Source organism: Hemicordylus capensis, chromosome 1 (assembly GCF_027244095.1).
Source record: "Hemicordylus capensis ecotype Gifberg chromosome 1, rHemCap1.1.pri, whole genome shotgun sequence".
Classification (NCBI taxonomy): Eukaryota; Metazoa; Chordata; class Lepidosauria; order Squamata; family Cordylidae; genus Hemicordylus; species Hemicordylus capensis.
The window spans coordinates 287092820-287114920 of NC_069657.1; the positions used below are offsets into that span (position 1 = coordinate 287092820).

Here is a 22101-nt window from a genome sequence, read left to right on the forward strand (position 1 = left end):
TTTAAATCCATTGGATAGGATCTGGACTAGTATTGCACTAGTGCTAATGCATTAGTGTTCCACTAATGTTCCAGAGTAGTTTTTGCTCCAGCAGAAGATTTTGCATTACCCCTAGAATCTCTAGCACTACATATGGCAGTGCATCTTCTCAGTGATGGCAGTGCATCATTGCACATGTTGTACTATGGCTCACAAAATCTCATGTGTGTCCAAGAAAAGATCTTCTACTGAAATATATGCAACATTGTGCAGCAGCACAGTTTTTCCCCGCCCCTCAATATTTTTAGCACAGCCCTATATCTCATTCTGTATCTCTTTCTGTACTATTACTCCATGTAGCTCCTTATTAGTATGTAGTTATGTATACAGTATGCCCATTTATTTGACATTTTGATGTCTCAAACATTTTTCACATGTTCAAGATGTTCAGATAAATGAAGCTGAATTCTAATTTGAGAATAAACCTGTCTTTCATGTATTCTAAATCACACAATTAAATTTGGAAGTGGCAGGTTGCAACTGAAACTAGTGTCCAAATGGCAAAGGTTCCATCCAGCTCATCTGTAATGTCTGTAAGGGGACAGCTTCATGGATTGGTACTATAGCCGAATTCAGATGTAGCACAAAACTGGAGGCTGGCAAACCCGTGGTTTCAGTTATAAATTGTAAATTGCACTGCAGCCATTCATCCAACTGCAGCCCACCAACTCCCAATTGAGCTTCAGCCCTCCAACTTCCAACTGAAAGGAGCCCCTCCTTTCTGCTTGGCCGCTGAGGCCGCTCCCTGCAAGCTCCATGGCCAGACTGTGGGCAAAGCATCAGCATGCCAGCAGAGCAGCCGCGATTGAGCACGAAGGGGGTGTGCCAAGGAGATTGGCCTCGAAGGGGGTGTGCCGAGCACAATCGTGCATTTTCAGAGCTTTCTGTCTGCCCTCGGCATGAAAAGGGCATTTAAATCCATGTAAATGCTATGCCATACCAGTGCTTCCTAATCCCACAAACAGCCTTGCACCCAAACAGTCCCACACAAACACAATTTTGTTGGGGAGGGCTGAGGGGCGGACTGTTGCTAAGAAAGGAACATGAAGACTTCCTCAGAGGGTTTATGTATGTGAGGGAGAACAAAGGATCCTAGGGGGACTGTCCGCTGTGACCTACAATGGTGTTGTGAGGGATCCTCCTATCTGTTGGAAATTCTCTGTGGTGAGAAAATCCCCTTCTCATTATAGCAGAGTGCACAGAGGCACAACACAGCGGAAATTTAGTTAGGCATGCGTGTGTGCTGAGAGTAAAGTAACCTGGAGCCAAATCATAGTTTCAAATTAATATAAAAGGCATTTATTAAGGAACTCCATTCTAGATAGGAAAGTGAGGAGTTAGATCTCTAATCTATCTATCTAGCCGGATGCAGATGGATTCTGCATCCTCTCTGCACATATGGTGCAGGGAGAGAGGCTTGCCATGTTGCAAGGTAGGCGGGCAGGTAGGAAGAGAGAGAGGAAGGAAGGAAGTTGAATCCCTGAGATTAGCAATCTACATTTCAAAGGGATAGCATCAGAGCAGTGGAGAAGTGATGACAAATGTCTTGACCCTCTAGCTCTCTGACTTACTAGTCTGTCCTCCACTGTCTGAGACAAAGAGACAGCACAAAGTCCTTTAATTTCCAATACTATCAAAGCAGGCCATGCAATCCAAATAAAATTCCTGCTGCACTGGCAGCTTGCTGCCGGTGGGCTCACCCTCTTATGAGATGGCCAGGCTACTGTGGAGGACTGTTGGGACAAGCACCCTAGGTCTCCCTTTGGACTGCATGCTCATGAGTTGAGCTAACCCAACAATGGGGCCCCTGCTTGTGTGGGGCCCCCAAAACTCTATGGTAAAAGATAGAACAGAATTGCTGCAACCCACCCACCCCTTTCCCTGTAAAGCCCTGTGCACCTCCTAAGGAGATTTTAACACTCCATGTTTCAGAACCTGGCCATGTGTGCAGATGGGGGGAACATCGGGTGCATTAATGGATCTTTAAACCCATTCAAAATTCCTGGGTTCGGTCTGGCATTGTGCTGTATGAAGATCTGTCAGCATGGGGAATTGTGGGAGAGGGGAGCCCCAATTCCCAGCAACCTGAGGGGAGCGGGGTTGCCGTTTGGGGGCACAAGCAAGGCTGCACATGCCCATATGGGTGGACAGGCTGACTGGGGGCATGCTTTGACAGCTACTTGGTGGCAGTTGCCAAGACAGGGCTCTCCCCGGGGTAGCTGTCCCTGTAGCTTTCCTCCATAGAGCAGCCTGGCTCAATATAGAGCCCCAATGGCCTGGTCACTCTCATGAGAGAGCGGTCTGTGGGAGAAAAGGATGATTTGTCATCACACATTATTAAAGATTTTGCTCAGCAATTCTTTCCCCTCCCCTCTGATGGTTCTTCTCATGAGTTGCTAGGGGGTGTCCCCATGGCTTGGCACTCTCCTGAGCTCCTGACCAAACATGGTCTGCCTTGGGTCAGCATCTGTCATCATCACACGTCAAATCGCTCCTTGGACTGGAGCAATGCTTACCCTTGTGACCAGCCCTTCTCATGACAAAGCCTAGGGACTGTAAACCCACAAAGGGGAAGGGGCTGGGCCCTCTTCCCCAACATTTCTATGAAAAAAATTGAACTTGGCTGCTCAAGAATCCCTAGTTGGGGCTGCCTTTTAAACCCAACCTCCTCCCTGGCAACCTCCCTAGCCATTTGTTCCCCTCCCAGCACTGTGATGGGATGCCTTACTTTCGTTGCCACCTGGAGTGTTTGTGCTTGTGAACATACATCATTGCCGCTTCCTTCTTGGGGATCAAAGCACTTAGTGCCCATCCTGTCATCCTGTCCTGCCTGCTGGGTGGGGAGAGCAAGGAACAGATTGGGAAGAGGGAATGCCCCTGAGTGACTGTGCCACTTGAGAGGCTGACAAGTCTGGGTTGGGTCATGGCGACATCTCTGTTGCTGGGCAACTCTATCACTGAATAGGTGACAGGAGAGGCAGGGCTGGATAGGTGATTGGAGAGGTGGCCAGTGAGAAGTGCTGCAGCCTTGGAGTGGGTGCGATCCCGGGTGCATCTGTGCCATTGCCTCTATGACTGTGGTTTGAAAATCAGCACGAAACCATTATTATGGCAGTGTCTGGGGTTGGAAATAATGCTTCGGTGGTCAAACCATAGGTCTCAGCCACAAACCTTTGTGCAAACTGAAGGTTCAATTTGGAGTTTGGCAAGGCAAACTGCAGGTCGCTTTTGCCACAAAACTGTGGTTTCACAATTTCAGATTGGAGTTCCAACCTCTGCCACGTTACTCTGGTTTCATGCTGCGTCTGAATTCAGCCTATGCCTTTAGTTGGGGATGGACATGGAGACTTACATACAACAGTATAGATCCACAGGATGAACACCTTGTATAGATTAAAATAGCAATATAGAATCCCCACCATATGGGAGCTATTTAGTTAGCAACCTCACATAGTGGCAGTGTATGAAGCAGCTGTAATGTTTATGCAGATGGCCTGCGCATATGAGCTACTCCTCTCAGTCCATTGTAGAGAGCATGTCTGGCAAAATTCAAAAATAAAACTGAAGGCACAGAGGATCCAATGTTCATATATCCTCTCCGTTGAAATGAATTATTAGAGATTTTGCTTGGCAATTCTCTCCCCTCCCCTCTGATGGTTCTTCTCATAGAGTTGTTAGGGGCTGTCCCCATGGCCTGGCACTCTCTTAGGTAGACCTCAAAGGTAAAGGGCCTCTCTTCAAGGGTCACCCCGCAGCAAATTTCTACATGCCAGTGCCTCCTATTTAAGTTTGATGAATCTCTCATCTTTGTCTGCAGCCAGAAGACCTAGACCCTTTCCAAGATGCATTAGAAGAACGAAGGTATCCTGGGGAAGTCACCATACCAAGCCCTAAGCCCAAATATCCTCAGTGCAAAGAGAATAAAAAGGATTTAATAACGTAAGCATAATGTGAGGTGAAACTATTTTTTTTACTCATTTTAACCTTCTCTCTCTTTTGTCCTATCTAAATAAACGAGTACATATATGCCTTGCAGTATGAGCATGCAGCATTTGCAGCATATAAATGTTTCAGATTGTCAGTTAAGTTAAAGTGATGAAGCTAACATGGTATTTGCTTGTCCCTAATGATGCTATATCGTACTGAGACGCCATTTTCATTGAATTCTATTCATTTTGCAGCTTTTTCAATAGGATGCTTAAATCCCCCTTGCAGACATTGCAGCTAAACTGGAAACAATGAAACTTTTAAAAGTTTTTTTAAACATACTTACTATTTTGGCTGTTTTTTGTTTTTGTTTGGTGGCAGATGTCCAACACCAGGGTGTGATGGGAGTGGTCATGTGACTGGTAATTACGCCTCACATAGAAGGTGTGACTTCATTTTTTTCATGGTGGATTCTGTCTTTTCAATTTATTGTTTTCAGCTTACCTCAACAATGCTGTCAAAGTAAAAATGTTGAACTATGTGTTAACCCTTTGAGTAATAAATGTTGATCTTAAGAGCATGCTAATTTGTGTGTTGTATAAACGTCTTTTTCTTTTAAAACTACTACTAAATTTTTAAAAGAATCTTAAACTTTTTCAGAAAGTTAACCCATGGATCACTAATACTCTTTTGTTACACCTACAAGTTTATCAGGAAAATAATCAATAACATCAGAAGTAAACTTTACATTTAAATATATTCAGAGGGTTAACTTGTATTACAAAATTCAGTATTGCAGCTCTTGCCCGCTCCATCGCTTTTCTGCATTACAATTTTTTATTTTATTTTATTTTAACGTTGTGTTTGTTTGAAAGGTCTTAGTTTAAAAGAAGGTTGACTTACTTGGCTATCCTGACCTGTCTTACAGTCTGTCTGGCTGCCCATTGGCTGACAAAAGTATTCGAAGTATGCTGGCCACAAGTTCACAGGAACTCAAGTAAGATATAACAAATGCCATTCTTTTCTTAATATATGTGTTTGCTTAGCATTTACAAAGAGAAATGACTGAAATGCAAGATTATATTTAGGAGGACTTCCATTTACATTCTGAGCTTCTCCTGCAATGTGGTTTCAGAATACTGGCACAGACTATGAAGCTCTACACACGATCCGTGTGTAGAACCTTACCGGACTATGTGGGGAGAGCGGGCTTACAGACAAGCAGGGAGCTTACCCTGGGTGACTGGCCTGGCTGCCCACATGACTACTGGCTCTGTTATGGAGCTGGTAAGGGTGACGGGGATTGGGGACCTCCCGGCCCCTGGAAGTCCCAGAATGCCCTACACAAGTGCACAGGGCATTCTGGGGAGACCCCCGAGGCCGGGAGGCTTGTTGGAGTCTCCTGGTCGGGGGTTTCCCCGTGAGTCACCATGGCATGGAGCTGCGCCGTGGTGATTCACAATCGCCAAAATGGGCTTAGCGAAGCACTTACTTAAGGGGTGGGGGAATTGAGCGGGCTAACTACTGGGAGCTGCGTGGCTCCCTGCGGTTCTCACGACCGCTCGAAAGCAGGCTGGGCTCCCGTAGCCTACTTTTGAGCAGTCATGTGACTAGCCTCTATGTTTATAGATTCCATTCGCTGCTCATGCCATTCTGCTGCAAGTAGCTGATTACTGTGATGTCACAGCAGAGCTAAGATAGGCAAAATCTCCTAGTCACTCTGGCTGTTTTCAGTTAACTACTCTGATTAATAGACTGCTGAGCTGAAAAAGGAATTGAAATTTTAAGCAACTTTTGCTAATTGGCCACAGTCCATGGTTTTTTTGAGTTACACCTTGTAGGTGACAAACATGTTGAGAGATTTTGCAACATGTAGTCAACAGCCACTGTCCACAGACCATTGGTTATGCTTCCTGTGATGATAGTAAATGCATCTATTGAGGAAGGGATATAACACATAGTTAATGAAGTTTATAGTTTGACCCTATGCATAGATACCAGAACCAAGGAATTTGGAGCACATTCTCAATTTGTACATTCTGCAAATACTGCTGCTTCTGGTCCAGTGAGTATTTCTTGAATTGTACCACTCAAGCAGCTCCAATGTCTGCCTGCATGGTCCAGCTGACCCTTAGAGAAATAAGGGACTGGGATGAGATATGTGTGAGAAGACTGGGAAGATCAAGCATGAAGATCTGAGGCTTCAGAGGGAGCAAGGGTAGTTATCTAGGGACCTGGTGGGGTTCCTAGGAGTGTGTTAGCAAAAGTCCATTAGGGCTGGGTTTCAAAATGGCAGATCAAAATACAGTAGTCTTATTGCCAACTAGCAACTCCTACTGAACAACCAACAACCATAAGTTCTTATTTCTCATTTAGAAAATATAAACCCCACTTTTATCATTCCAAAACAAGTTTATAAAAGAATTGTTTTGTAACCATAATTTCAGACTTTGTAAGGACAGTGTGTGTATGCTAGGCATGTAAGCATTTCAGAATTTAGATCATATACAGTTCAATCCATAGTTGGGGAGGAGAAACTTCCCAGGTCATTCCTACCTTCTCTTTCTCTTTACTGGGTTGCACTTTTCCTAATACACCTTTTTACTCTCTTTCCTGCACATTCTTCTTTCTCCACTTCTGTTTCCCAACCCTTCAAACCATGCATAATTTGAGAGCGACATTGTTTGTTGCTATTTATATGTCTGCTGAACAGCTGAGATTTTCAGAGTATTATCTAAAGAACACCATTATCAAAGTATGACCTTCTGAACCCATCACATTGGCATAAAGTCAGAGTGGGGAATTTTGCGAAGGATTTGAATCCTTCTGCAGTGGAAGAAATCCTGTGATCTAGCTCCCTGTGATCTAGCCCTGTGTAATGGAACTGCCTGACTTGGGCATTAGACATAATTACCTTCAAGCAACCAAACTGATCCAGATACAGCTCTGGTGGCTGCCATCATCATCAGCAAGAAATCAGCCTAATTCTGCATTTTGGGCAGAACAGAGGCACACTATACATTCCTCTGTTTCTGGCATGGGAGCCACCTAATGATGCAGTGGGGAAGCAACTAGCCTAGGGAGAAAGAGGTTGCTGGTTCGAATCCCCGCTGGTGTGTTACCCAGACTATGGGAAACTCCTGTTTCGGGCAGCAGTAATATAGGAAGATGCTGACAGGCATCATCTCATACTCCGTGGGGGATGGCAAAGGTAAACCCCTCCTGTATTCTACCAAAGAAAACCACATGGCTCTGTGGTCGCCAGGAGTCAACACTGACTCGACAGCACACCTTTACCTTTATTATAGCAGCAACAGTGAGAATGAAAAGTATAGCTCGTAAAAGCAGGTATCTTAGATAGCTATTCAATAGGGCTTCTCAATTTTTTGATACCACCCTGAAATAGTTCATAAAGTTATGTGACCCTCCCCCATGATTAAAGTTACTGATTTGATTACCGTTTTTGTGAGAAGGATGAGTTTGCTTGTTAGTCTTTCTAACCTGGGCTTTATGTCTGAGATTGCCTATTTACTTTAAGCCTCCAAGTTTACTTTTTCTTGGTCTTTGCATTTTATTGCACCAACTGCTGAAAACACTGATTCACTCATGTAGGATGTTGGGCAGGGAATAGGTATCTTCATAGCTTTTTCATTTAATTCTTTGTACTCAGCTTGCACAGTAATCCAAAATACAGGAAGAGACATTGCTAGGAAATGGTCCCACATCTGTGAGGCATGGGGAGGTGGAAAGGAAGACAGAAGCTGACAACCACCTGGCTTCTCCATCACTCACTAAGCCAAGGGTAGGCACAGTGCTTCTTTCACTGATGGGTCAGTAGAGAGTACCTTCTCAGGAGATATTTGTGAGAGCTCATCTCTGGAGAGAGAATTCTGTTCCTTCCCATTGGTCAAAGAAACACCGCTGCTGACTGTGAGCAGTGGGTGTTTGTTGGCTCCTGCCTCTCTGACCACTTCCCATTGCCCCCAACTGTTTCCATGTCTCAGAGATATCTTGAAAGGCCTTTGACTCCCGACAGCTCCCTTCTGGTTCATAACCCCATTTACGTTTCTTGTGACCCACCCACCCAGTGGGGTCCCAACTCACAGTTTGAGAACCCTTGCCATTAAAAGTGCAGCAATAAAGCTAAGAGGCCAGCCATGTAGATTGCTCAGGCTGTGCAACTGCAGTCAGCAGTCTGGGGAAATGAGTGATGGACTAGCATGACTGAAGTGACCTAAGCAAATACTCTGTAGAAGAGGGGAATGGAGAGGAAGTAGAAGTGTGGAGGGGAGCAGTGGTGAACTAGAGCATCCCCTCAAGAGACTGGTGTCCTAGAACATGCTCTTCCACTCTGTTTCCTTATTCCTTTCAATCCATGGAGCATAAGAGGGGTGAGGAGGAGCAGCAGCAGCAAAAGTGGCTATTTGCACCCCCTAGTACCACAGGTGTCCAGAAAGCAATCTTATGTTTTGTTTTGTTTGATTGCTTTATGTACTGCCTGACTCCAGAGGCACCAGGGGGTTCACAAAGACAAACAAGAACAGCTATTAAAAGAAGAATTAAAAATCTAAATAATCTAAAATATAAAAATTACAGCAATTAAAAATCCAAACAGAATTAAAAATTTAAAAATCAAAAATTACTAAAAGCCTGACTTTTAAAAAAGTGTCTTAAGGACTTTTTTGAAGGCTGGTAACGATATTAAACCATGAGTGTCTATAGGGAGCGCTTTCCACAGCCTAGGAGCAACTATAGAGAATGCCCAGTCCCGAATCACCGCTAGACGAGCAGGCAGTATATGGAGACAGACCTCTCTCGATAATCTTAATGTGCTGTGGGGATCATGTAGAAGGAGGCACTGTCCCAGGTAACCTGGTCCTAAGCCAGTCCTATATCCTATTGCTACAGGCAGGAAAATCATGAAAAGTTCAGCAACAGAAGCCCTTCTGTCACCAATCAGCAACAGAAGCCCTTCTGTCACTGTACCCTGAGCTGTTTCCCTGCCCTTCCCTGCCTCCCCTTTCCCCAGGGTTGATTCTTCCATCTGAAGGCAGAGAGCAAGTGGTGGAGGGAACGCAGACATGCAGAATGGTGCATAGGAAACTGCCATATACTGAGTCAGACCATTGGTCTATCTAGCTCAGTATTGTCTTCACAGACTGGCAGCGGCTTCTCCAAGGTTGCAGGCAGGAATCTCTCTCAGCCCTATCTTGGAGAATCCAGGAAGGGAACTTGAAACCTTCTGCTCATCCCAGAGCGGCTTCATCCCCTGAGGGGAATATCTTGCTAGTGGCAGTACAGTTAATAGTAGATGCCTGAGGCAGCAGCTGTGACTACCAAGCCATACCTGGCAACGTCCTCCTGCTAGGCTAGGGAAGAGGAGGCAGGAGCGGGCAGCTGTCATCTTCCTCCTATCCATCCATTTCTTCCTGCCTTCACCATTGTTAGTGTTCTGAGTGGTGGGAGGTTTCTTTATGTACGTATGAATGTACATACTTATTTATAAAGATTTGTACCACCATTTTCCTGCAAAACAATACTTATTAAAAACCTGGACAGTGAAATTTTCTTTCTCTCTTTCAAAGCACTATAGATTCACTTGATAGAGCAGTAGTTTTTGAGGCCGTTTTAACTTGGGGAGGCAGTTAGGGAAATTGAGCTTCATCAGCTGCCTCACAAACTGCTTCCCTACCAAATAGATCAATAACACTAGTCTACACTGGGCAGGTGCTACATTGCGTTTTAAGAAAAAGACAGGAGGGTAATATGCAGAACAATGGAATGCAACTGTTTGGCAGTGGTGTTGATTGATGGATTGATTGAATAATGTTAATTTCAGAGAAAATGACTAGGGCAAAAACAACCAGGGAGAGTTTTTTGAGGGATGATGCCAGAGACTCAAAAAGCTATTTAAGTGCCAAGGACTTAAAAAGCTACTTTCAACATCTGTGGAGATGGCATGGATAAAATCATATTTGTACTCATGAAGGGGACCTGGTTCACAAATCTTCACATTTTAATTCATTAAAAAGATTGCAGATGTTCTTTAAACCGTGGCTTTCCTTTGTGACAGAAGTAATTTCAATAACCAGCTGAATGGCCATCAAGCTTCCTCCAGGAAGTCCAACTTGGGGGGAAGTTTTCCTTAAAACAAAAAGATAGCCAAGAAGATGTCACTACAACTTACACTCACTTCATGAATAGCTGGACCTGTCCAGTGTTCAGTGGTGGATGCTTGAATGATGTGCAATCATATCGCTGAAAGAGCTCTGAAACCACTTTAATTCAGTGATCAAAACTTTGGGGAAATACATTCATTCTCTGACTGCTGAACAGAATTTGATTGAAGTTAAGAGTTCCATCCCTTTGCCTGAGCAAAGATAAAAAGTTTATTCTCTTTTTTCATAATGCCCATAAAAGAATGGCAACATTGGAGAGACCCTAGGCCTTCAAGCCATAGTGCATTTTCTCTCTTGCAGGAGATACCAAAGATTCTATCTTGGCATCAATCAGCCATGGTTCCCTAAGAAGCCCTTAAACTTCAGTGAGGGAGGCAAATTACTAGTTTCTGTCTACCTACTACTTAAAAGATATTTATGAGTTTCACGTAATGGAACTGGTGCTTACCTGAGTGAGACCGGGATCCTTTCAACCTGTAACTGGGCATCTCCATTGTGTCACCCTTTCACTCTCATGATCTGTCAATTGTCTGGACCATTGTGGAATATCAGCAATGGGAAGTAACAAAACTGAAGCCTAAAGGCAAAATGCTCAGTATGTGAGCCAAGGTGGTAATGTTGCCCAAACTTAATTACCTGTTTCAGAATTACAAATTTGTCTAGCTTGCTTTGGTCAGAAGCAATACAAGTCAGACATCTTCTGTAGTGTAGAATGAAAAAGCACTTCCTACACATGTGCAGAGAATGATTGTTTAATGGGAGTCTGTTTTCAGCCCATGTCCTTGGCTTAGCACTGCTCACATAGCGTTAAACAAATGGCATCTAATGCTGTAATTTTTACTGAACATCCAAAACATTTGGGAGGAAGTATTTTTTGTGGGGACAGTGGGGGTAGAGCTCCTATGCCTTACTGTAAGGTAAAGGGGTCAAGGAGGCCTAAGATAGGAGAGCCTGCAATAAAATGTTCTGCTTATCCTGTTAACTGTCTGTTATTCCTAAAGTCCATAGAGCTTGTGCTCCTGGGCTGCAGCTTCTTTTTCTCTCCAAGGCTTGGTCATTTCACTGAGCTTGTTCACCAGTCTCTGAATTCTTAAAAGTTTATCTTAATACTTGTTGACTTTGCTTACTCTGTATGAATTAAGATTAGTCTAGGACTTGGTTATATAATAGATACCATTTTAAACCAATTTAATGTGGTGGAACAAACACTGCAAGTCAATTTAGAACTTTCAGAGGAAAGCTCTCTTCTTCTGAGAGTTACCTAAATAGGGTTGTTCCCCCCTGCCCTGAGAGTTACTGTGATTGGTACATTTTTGAATTAAGATGTGGGGAATTTGCCTTCACCAAATCTCAGCAACAAAGCCCTAAATTTCAGATATTCAGAAGTCTTGTGTTGGCTTTCTTATACTCCACCACAACAGGAACATCTATCTTTGCCAGGGAAACTGGGAGCCCACCTTAGGTTTATGGATATCTGAAAGCCAGTCTAGATGCCTTGAAGCAGACCCACTTGTGGGAACCCAAGTCACACAAAGCAGCTGAAAGGCTAAAGAAGTCACAGACAAAATGAGTAATGTGAAGAGGAGCTTTGGTGGGTTGGAGGGGTTTTTAATCCTTCCTCCACATCCCACTTCACCCTCTACCTCTTCCCCAAATGCAAATCTGGGAGCTTAGACAGAGAAAAATTTCTAAGCGTATGATTCCTTTGCCAGTATTCTGGAGCCAATAACTATGAAATTAATCCTGCAAACATGAAAAAGTATATTTCCCTATCATTGCACAAAATGAAAAGAACTGGACAGATACTTCTGTACACGATAATATTTACACTGAGGTTCAATGTTAGGTTCAATGTTTAAAATTTGTTGTGAAGTAGAAAGCCCATGTCCACCCCCCCTTCAGCAACATTTGCTAATTTTAAAAACATAATACTAAGATATTATCTTATTAAATACATAACATCATAGCATCTTATCAGTTTAAAAAAACCATGCATTCATTAGTATGGATTTCCATATACCAACATTTTGGAAGATATTTGAATGCAGGTCTCTGTGATCATAGTCCCACGCTCATTCTAACCACTGTACCATATTGGGTACTGGATTAGCCTTTAACACTAACTGGAGCACATGAGTTCCTTGTAAAAAGGAATATAGAAAGCAGAAATCCATTGACTTCTGTGGCATGGTCATTTTAATTTGAGGATAAAGAGTGAACCAGAAATTTTCGGAGATAAATTAAAATTATGAAGGTGTTCAGCAGAGAAAAGAAATTATTAGGGTGCAATCAAACAGAGTATTTTCCTGCATGAGACATATTAAAATGAATTGAATTTCACCAGTTCACTACATGGGAACAATGTATTCTGCTGCCAGATTCTAGAAGCCAGTCATGCTGATTTGGTAAAACTTTGCTGGGTTCACTAAATGGTCCAAAACAGGCTTTAAAAAATACCTCATACTGGACCTCATATGTGGAAAGTTTTATTTATTTCTCTTGGATATTTTTCTTGTTAAAAGAAACAGATTTCTGCCATATTTAGAGTATATGTGGCTTATATGCACATAAGAAAGTAGCTGTCACCTTCTGAGATTAATGACAGTAACTGGCTGACATCCTGTCTAATGAAACCAACGTATAAGTAGGCTCCAGGAGTTTCAGGGGAGCAACAGCAAGCGAGAGGGCATGTCCTCACCTCTTGCCTGTGACTTCTCAGGGGCATCTGATGGGCCATTGTGTGAAAGAGGATGCTGGACTAGATGGGCCTTGGGCCTGATCCAGCAGGCCTGTTCTTATGTTCTTATGAGTCTGTGTGCAGCTCCTCCAGTCCTCCTGTGCAGTGCATAGGGGACTAACACTTCAGACTGCCGCTTGCGCTCTGGAAGCACTTTGTAAGATCGGAAACATGTAGCTGACCACCAAACACATTGCTGGCATAACATAGGTAGACTAGGGGCATTGGGCTCCCAGCTAGGGGCATTGGGCTCCCAGCACATCCCCTCAGAGCCTCCTTACACACATGCTTCTTTAGTCAGGATGTTAGTCAGTGTTGATATTAATTGCTAACTAGGCAAAGAGACACATTTTAAAGTGATGCCTCTCTTATACTGAGCAGGGGGAAAGCAGCTGTCCCTATCCAACCCCAGCCACAGTGTACCTCCAGTGGCAATGTTGCATTTCTTTTTAGACCAAGTTATTTGACACAGGACGAAATCTTTTTTCTTATTCCTTTTACTATGTAAATCATGTTGAAATCTTGTTGTTGTTGTTGAAAAGTGTCATATAAATATTAATGATAATAATATATTGCAAAAGCAACTTAGTGTAGAATCGTTTCACTCTCTTCAACGTATAAATTATAAACCAATTTGCTTCGGGCCTGTTTTTGTGACATAGCCATGCATATGAAGACATGGATGGAATGAGCAGGATTGCACTAGCTGGCACCGCCCCCACCCCCACATGTTCTGTATTGAGAGCTTAGGATGAACACATTAAGGCCAGATGAAGGCCAGTGGAAAATAGCCAAGTGCAATGTGTTAATATCCATGGATGTGTCTTATGAATAGGGCTGTCGTTGTTCCCTATCCACTTCGTACATTGGGCTTTTCTTTTCTCTTTGTAATTTGCTATTTCACCCACTGTCATATTAAAGTGCCTCACAAATATTAAGGAATTTCATAACAATTTTTGCAACTATGGCATTCTATATTGTTGACCCATGGGAGTATAACTAGAACTAATTAAAGAACTCATCACATTCCACTATACCATATCACCACTAAATGCTGGCTCACCCCGGAGAGTGGCTTTCATAAACCACCTTGGCAGCAGACTTGGCAACTCATAACCATCTCCAAGCTTGTATCAACTTGATTCATTTGTGTCTCCATGTGGAGAGCTATACATGTGTCCTCCAAGTTTTCATATTGGTAGTAGCATTAGAGTTACACATTCTACTATACATATAAAACGTAGCAGAACTCTATTTCATACAAGTGTAGTCCTATTCACACACTGAGGCTGTTCACACAAGCAGCGCTACCCAGGCTTGGGCAACCCTACCTGGGTACAGCTGCTCGTGTGAAGCACCAGGATTGAGGTCAATCCCGGCACTCCTCTCCTGGGTAGTCTGGGATTTTTACCTGACCGTTTACTTGGTAAAAGGGTGCGAGCACGCCCTTTTGCAATGAACTGCACTCTTTGTGCCGTGCATTGTGGGATATCTGGAGGCTGGGGCGCGTTTCCCCAGCCTTCAGAATGCTGCATGACTCACAAAAGCACAGTTTGTGTGGGTGCACGAGCTGCGTGGCCCATGACCATGCTGGATTGTCTGGGGGGAAGGTAGGTGTTATCCTGCCTTCCCCCTTAGTGCCCTCCCCGGCACTCTCAAAGGTCGTGTGAACGGCCTCATTATGTTCAACACACATACTGTCTGTATATGTTTTTCACACATATAGATCTATACGCATGTAGAGTTATTCACAAATTAATATTGAATATACAGTAATATACTTCCTGTTTGTCCCCTATATTTGAGGTGGCTTGTGACAAGTTCACTTAATGTGTACATACACCTCTACAGGTGCTACACTCTCAGTGAAATAAGACTTATACTGCATTTTATATTACACAAAGATATATAATGTAAGTCATGTGTGCAATGTAATGTCTGAATAGGGTTTGTACAAATCAAGCAGCAGTCCATGAGGGAAATATTTGAATCAGTGTGGTGTAGTGGTTAGAGTGCTGGACTAGGACCGGGAAGACCCGAGTTCAAATTCCCATTCAGCCATGAAACTAGCTGGGTGACTCTGGCCCAGTCACTTCTCTCTCAGCCTAACCTACTTCACAGGGTTGTTGTGAAGAGAAGCTCAAGTATGTAGTACACCGCTCTGGGCTCCTTAGAGGAACAGCGGGATATAAATGTAATAATAATAATAATAACAACAACAACAACAACTGGGAACAGCCTATATTCTGTGACGATATCTATAACAACAACAACATTGACAATAAAATTCAGCCATCCATCCTAGGTCTTTGGGAAGGATGTCTGGATAAAACAAACCAGCCAATAACACCTGTCTGACTGTGTAAACAAGAAAATAATAATAATAATAAAAATTGAAAGACTGTGGCAGAAAAAGACCAAAATAATCCCAGTGGTAATTGGCGCCCTAGGTGCAATTCCAAAACAACTTGAAGAGCACCTCAACACCATAGGGGCCACAGAAATCACCATCATCCAATTACAAAAAGCCACTTTACTGGGAACAGCCTATATTTTGCCACGATATCTATAATAACCAACAGTATTGATGATAAAATTCAGCCAACCCAGGTCCTTGGGAAGGACTCGATGTCTGGATAAAACAAACCAGTCAATAACACCTGTCTGACTGTGTAAACAAGAAATAATAATATTATTATGGGCAGGGGGGAGGCAGCTTGGATGGGGCTGCTGGCAGTCCGTGCTGTGCAGCTTCTCCATGTGCACCCTCCTACCTCATGTGCACCCTCCTACCTCATTTCTAGCCAGATAATCATGTAATCATAGCAAAATGAGCTATTGTTCCACGCTTCATACTCATGGTGTAGAAATGTATATATAACACCTGAAGTGGCCCGATTTTCAAGAACTTCGTTATGAAGTCTTGATCTCCAAGGTGGCCAAGGTGAGGACAAGCAATGTAGTGAGGTGATATCCCAGGGCTGGGGAGGGCAGGGGCAAGGCAGCCTGGATGGGGCTGCTGGCAGTCCATGCTGTGCATCCTCTCCATGTGCACCCTCCTACCTCATGTGCACCCTCCTACCTTATTTCTAGCCGGAGTAAAAAACCAACCCTGGACTACCCGGTGGGGCAGCACAGGGATCTGCCCCGATCCTGGCACTCCACACAAGCAGCCCAACCCGGGTTGGGCTGTGCAGGCCTGGGTAGGGCTGGTTGTGTGAATGGCCCCACTGTATATGTTGTGTATTCAGTAGTGGGAAGTTTATTTCACATTTAGAAAGGAAAGATTTCTGACCTGTTCTGAATATTCCATTACTTGCCTTTAAAATACCAAGGTTGCAATCCAGAGAGCTGAATAAAAAACTTTCTTCAAGTCTTCTATTTACTTCCAAAAAGCAGCTCTCTGCATATTTGGCAATCTGCATTTGAAATCTGTGGAAGTATGATGGGCAGTTTTTGATGTGCCATGTGCACCATTTCCACAAACTTATATACAGTAGCTCTTGTCCTTTGTAGAGATTGGATGTGATCCTGCATTCAGTTATGCTTAAGTGAAGTTAGGCCTGTGAACTACACAAGTGCTTAACTGGACACAGGACTGCAGTTTATATATCAGTCTTGTATAGTTATTCAAAACCATGCAGATGAAATTTTAGTTTTAGGGCAGGCACAGGTAATAGAGAATTCCACTCTAGGATAGAATGATTGCAAGAGAGCTTAGTATGATCTTGATTTTCAGCACTTCTGCTCTTGTGGATTCCTTTCAAAATTGCTCTATTTATTGAGGAATTCTACTGTGTCATGGCAGGCATAGCGGGATATTTTTATGGGCATATTTTTCAGTATGAAATGAATTCCACAAGGGTAAGAAGACTACAGCCCCCTGGCCAAGATCATTCTAAACTGCCATGGGTACTTCTAGGGCATGCTTTCAGTTATGTGGAGAACCAGACAGGGCTTTGTGCCTTGTTATCACCCTGGGCAAACTGACAACACAGAGCGAGCTCTATGTTGGCTGCTTATTGTAGAAGAAAGGAAGCTTCTCTCTCATTACTGATCCTTCTTATTGATACTGTCCCAAGGAACTCTGCAACTCCTATAGTGACAGAACTGTATTTTGAGTGGGCTCTGCATACAATTACAGTGATTTTATTTTTCAGTATGGCCAACCCAGATGTTTTATAGGGTTCCCAATCATCTTCCATTCCACAAGGTAGAACTTACAGAATGAGATGTGAATTTAAAATCAAAAATCCAACCCTTGTTTGAATAATCAAAGTATAATGCCAAAATTGAGCAAAATTATCCACATCTGTTGCTCACCATCATATTAATTACCATCATTCTATGAATACGGTAATATGTACCAAATGAAAGTAAAAATGTTGGCTGACATGCAGAAGCACCAGCGCTCTTACACAAAGAACCGTTGCTGCAGCACAACAGACTAGTGCAGCTCTGCTGTTCACGTGGTGTGTGTGTGTTTCCCATCTCCCTTGCCCCTGGAAGTACTCCCTGTGACCCCTAGAAGTAGGTTTTTGAGGTTCACACAGCTCTAGGGAACCTAGTTCTGGGGTTCAGGGAACATTTTCAGGGCAAAGGAGATTGGCACCCCGCCCCCACAGGCACTGTTTCTGCTTTCTTTTTCATTTTGTTTCCTTTATCTTATGATCCCAACCAATCAGGGATCATAAGATTGTGCACATATCACATATCGTAATACTCTGGAACCAAGCAACTTTGCCAATATACTGACATTACAAAGAGCAAATGAAGCACATTTACAGACCCCTGATAACTGAGCAAAGAGGCATCTTATAAAGTGATGATTCTCTTATAATTAGCAGCGGGAGAGCAACTGTCCCTATCCATCTCCAGCAGAGCATCCCTCCAATGGCTGTTGCTCATGCCTACTTATTATTATTTTTTATTATTATTAATTCGATTTCTGTACCACCCTTCCAAAATGGCTCAGGACAGAGAAATAACAAACAAATAAGATGGATCCCTGTCCCCAAAAGGCTCACATTCTAAAAATAAACATAAGATAAGACACCAGCAACAGTCACTGGAAGTACTGTGCTAGGGGTGGATAGGGCCAGTTATTCTCCCCCTGCTAAATAAAGAGAATCACCATGGTAAAAGGTGCATCTTTGCCCTGTTAGATGTTGGTCTACAGCTCCTATCATCCCAGACTATTGGCCACTGTGGTGGGGGATTATGGGGATTATTAGTCCAAAATGAACTGGAGGGCTGAAGTTGTGCATCCTTGCTCTAAAATGTTTACATACTGATTTATATGTCCATAGTATATATTTTCCATAGTGTCCTTGAACTACTGGTTTATTTACTTTTACCACAAAGTCAAATCCTATGTCTGCTTACTTGAGACTAAGTCCCTTTAATTCAGTGGGACTTACTTTGAGACAAATATGCATTGGGTTGCGCTGCAATAATTATTAAAACATTGTTTCAAATTGAGATAGCAAAAAATAAACGCTGAAGCACTCTGCATTTCAGGTTTACTGCCTGTTGTCAATGCATCTCACTAGGACTGATTTCCAAATTTTGTGGTTGAAGCAGAATGAGAAGTCATCTTTTCAGCAGTCTAAGCATACCAAAGTCTGAGCTAATTCAAATATTGCAAAATCAGTCCAAAATCACACCATGTTCTAAGCACAGATTTTCTCTTAGCTGGTTTCCCAGTATCTGGAAGCCCATGCTTCTTTCAACATAAACTCAGATAGCCCTTGTGTATCATGGAACAATTAGATGTGCCCAGAGTAGACTTGTGACTGGAACTCTCACTGTTCTTAAAAAAACATTAATAGCAGCTTACAGAGAGGCATATATCAGGACCATGGTAGAAAGAGGAGGTAACTTTTTCCTCCATGTCAGTTTTCCAATGAAAGTGCATGTCCAAAGCTGCTGTTTGCCCCACAGGTATGTGTATATTTGGTGGGGTAAACAGCAGTCTGGCAGAGTGACTTGCATTACAAAATCAAATGGGGGAAGAGGTGTGAGAGAATTTAAATTAATTAAATGTATCTAGAGGTGCACCTAGGTAATTTTGGAGTCTTGACCTAAAGGCCTTGGGGAGGTGAGCACTGCCCCCATCCCTGCTGCCACTGCCACCAGAGAAGCTACAATTCACTACCTTTGACACCAGAACATGCTCAGGGAAAGCTGGAAACTCATTGGTTGTTGTTGTTGTTAAAGCTAGAAACTTCTTGTTTTTAGAAGAGATTCTGAATAAGATACTTCACACTGACTTGTAGAGAGATGCCACATTTTGCATGGACAATCCTGCCACTTAAATTAGTGGACCACTCACCATTTGAAACCCCCCCACCGGCCAGCTTTTGGAGGCCCCCCATGCCTGCTGGGGACTGGACCTCCACCTGGAAGTCTGGTGCAAAGAGCACCACTGAATGTATCAGTTGCTGGTCCACACTGAGCTTGGCCTTAGCACAGATGGAACATCAACTTTCAGAAAGATCAAGATTCATATCAGGCTTATGTCTCATCTTAGGCAATGAAGAGTATCTTACTGGCAAGCAAGCTTTTTTTCAGAACCCAACAAATAAATGATGAGAATCATGCTTATCTAGCTGAGCTTTTATTTCAGAACTTGCATAATCCAGAGCAGTGGGCAGCAAAACAAGGATATTAGGGATGCACAAAAATTGATTTTTTTTATTCGATTTGTGCTCCAAACAAATCACCCCTGATTTGTTTTGTATCCAAATCTACCCCCTCCAATCACCCCAGATTCGATTTGTATTTGCTTTGCTTTAATTTGGATTCAGACTGAGTTGGACCACTTAACAAGGTCCTAGGGGCACTAAATTTGGGTGGTGGGTAGGTTCCCATGGGTGCCACCTACCACCCAAATTTCAAGGCAGTGGGACACTTGGTTAATTTTTAATGATTTTTATTAGTTTTTAATGATTTTGAACATTTCCACCATAGGAAATAATGGGGATTCGAATTTGCCATATCCTAACCCTAACATAGATCTCCAGCTTTCATTAAAAAAAAAAAGCTAAGCAGAGATATGGAGCAAAATGTGCAGTCATTATTTTTCAAGTGTTTGGATTCTTTGGTGTATAATAACTTTTCCTCATAATGAATCCCTATGAATTCCTTCTGTTCATTTTGACTGTCACTGGATAGTACCAACTGTCAACTGCCATGTGCCAACTACACCTCCCCACAACTGCAAGGCAGTGGAGTACTCATTTTAATTTTTATGAATATTGAAATGTTTAGATTCATTGGTGTCTAATAACTTTTCCTCATAATGAACCCCTATGAGGATTCATTATACACCTTCATTTCTTCTGTTCATTTTGACTATCACTGGACAGTGCCAACTGTCAACTGCCATGTGTCAACTATAACACACACACACACACACACACACACACACACACACACACGGTTATTCAATTTATTTTTTAGGTATTTTTGAAGTGTTTAGATTTTTTTTATGTCTGCATTACACACCTTCATTTCTTCTGTTCATTTTGACCCTACTGCTTTGCGGGGATGGGGGTGGGGAATTAGTGGAATCCCATGTTCCAACTACCCACCAACCCACAAGCCGCTGAGTACTCAGTTTATATTTTTATATTTTTATAATTTTGAGGTGTTTAGACTCTTTGGTGTGTAATGACTCGTCATAGGGATCCATTATGAGGAAAGGTTATTAGACACCAAAGAGCCTAAACACTTAAAAAATAAATAAATCCTAGAACATAAACTGAGTAGTACCCCACTGCCTTTCGGGTGGGAGGGGGATGTAGTTGGCACACGGCAGGTGACAGTTGGCACTGTCATGGGAAGAGAGCTGGTCTTGTGGTAGCAGGCATGACTTGTCCCCTTAGCTAAGCAGGGTCCACTAGAAGTGTGAGCACTGTAAGATATTCCCCTCAGGGGATGGAGCCTCTCTGGAAAGGAAGAGCAGAAGGTTCCAAGTTCCCTCCCTGGCTTCTCCAAGATAGGGCTGAGAGAGATTCTTGCCTGCCACCTTGGAGAAGCCGCTGCCAGTCTGTGTAATACTGAGCTAGATAGACCAATGGTCTGACTCAGTATATGGCAGCTATATACTGTGACGGAGCCAGTAGTCGTGTGGGCAGTTGATCCAGCCACACAGGTCTAGATGTTGCTAGATTATTGTGTGTGGGGAGAGCGAGCTAAGCCCACTCTCCCCACACAAGCCCTGCAGGCTCTCCACACTGCTCATGTTGAGAGCCTCCCTCTGTGCCATGTGTATTCTGTAGGGATGTGCCGAAACACAATTCAGCATCTAAATTGCGATTAAAGATCGCTCCAGCCATAATGATGCATTCCTATCATTATCTCTGCCAGAGATGTAAGTATCCTGCCCAGGTACCTAAAACATGTGAAGGCCACTGACACTGATGCTGAAGAATTAGAGAAATGAAGTGGGTGGCACCACTGTTCAATGGCATGGTTCTGGCCACTCCAGATCCTGCCTTAGTTACACCTCTGGTTCCCCCATTTGTATAGTATGTTGAGATTTATTTAAATAATTCAAATCTATACTTCCAAGCTTGTTTAGTTTATTTTGGTGGTAATACTGTAATACTTTTAACCATCAAATCTATATTTCTTCCTCAGTAACATTAATATTTCTATCCAATCCAGTTCATATTTCATTTCTTCATATAGTAGACATATTTGTGTGGTATGTTGATATACATAGATTAATCCACTTTTTGGAAGCTCAATCTATCAGGCTCATCAGGCTCTGAAACCCTTTAATGTTTTGTAGCAAGTAAGATAACCATATATACCAGGGGTGGGCAAGCTTGACCCTCCAGCTGTTGTTTGAACTACAGCTTCCATCTTCCCCAGTCACATGGAGCTTTCCCAGACAGCAGACTTTATCACGGGTTTTCTGTGAGGCTTTACTGCGAGTTTGAAGTTGCCCCCCAAAACTGATGTAAACAGTGGATTTTTTTACCCCGCATATAAATTGGGCTACACTCCAGAGTGTGATGAAAACCCCGAATTGTGTGTGAAGTGCTCCCTGATAGCTCACAGAGACTTCGGGGTAAATAAATTGTGACATGGGATAATGGGTGTGGTAGTTCAACAACAGCTGGAGGGCTGAGTTTGCCCACCCCTGATATGTACACTAATAGCATAATAGAAAAATCTGAATATTATTAAAATACTTTTCTAACTAAT

The 22101-nt window shown here is 42.9% G+C and overlaps 1 protein-coding gene across 26 annotated transcripts in view; it reads left to right on the forward strand.

Annotated features, from left to right (window-relative positions):
* MYT1L (myelin transcription factor 1 like) overlaps nt 1-22101 on the forward strand; it is a 571739-nt gene that overhangs the window by 489193 nt on the left and 60445 nt on the right. For 22 of the 26 annotated variants that reach the window (XM_053286009.1, XM_053286008.1, XM_053286025.1 and 19 more), the window contains 3 exons: nt 3857-3978; nt 4348-4410; nt 4895-4963. In XM_053286009.1, coding sequence (XP_053141984.1) covers nt 3857-3978; nt 4348-4410; nt 4895-4963 — 254 coding nt within the window. The remainder of the gene's footprint in view (nt 1-3856; nt 3979-4347; nt 4411-4894; nt 4964-22101) is intronic. The other 4 variants (XM_053286029.1, XM_053286019.1, XM_053286020.1 and 1 more) reach the window with 1 other exon arrangement.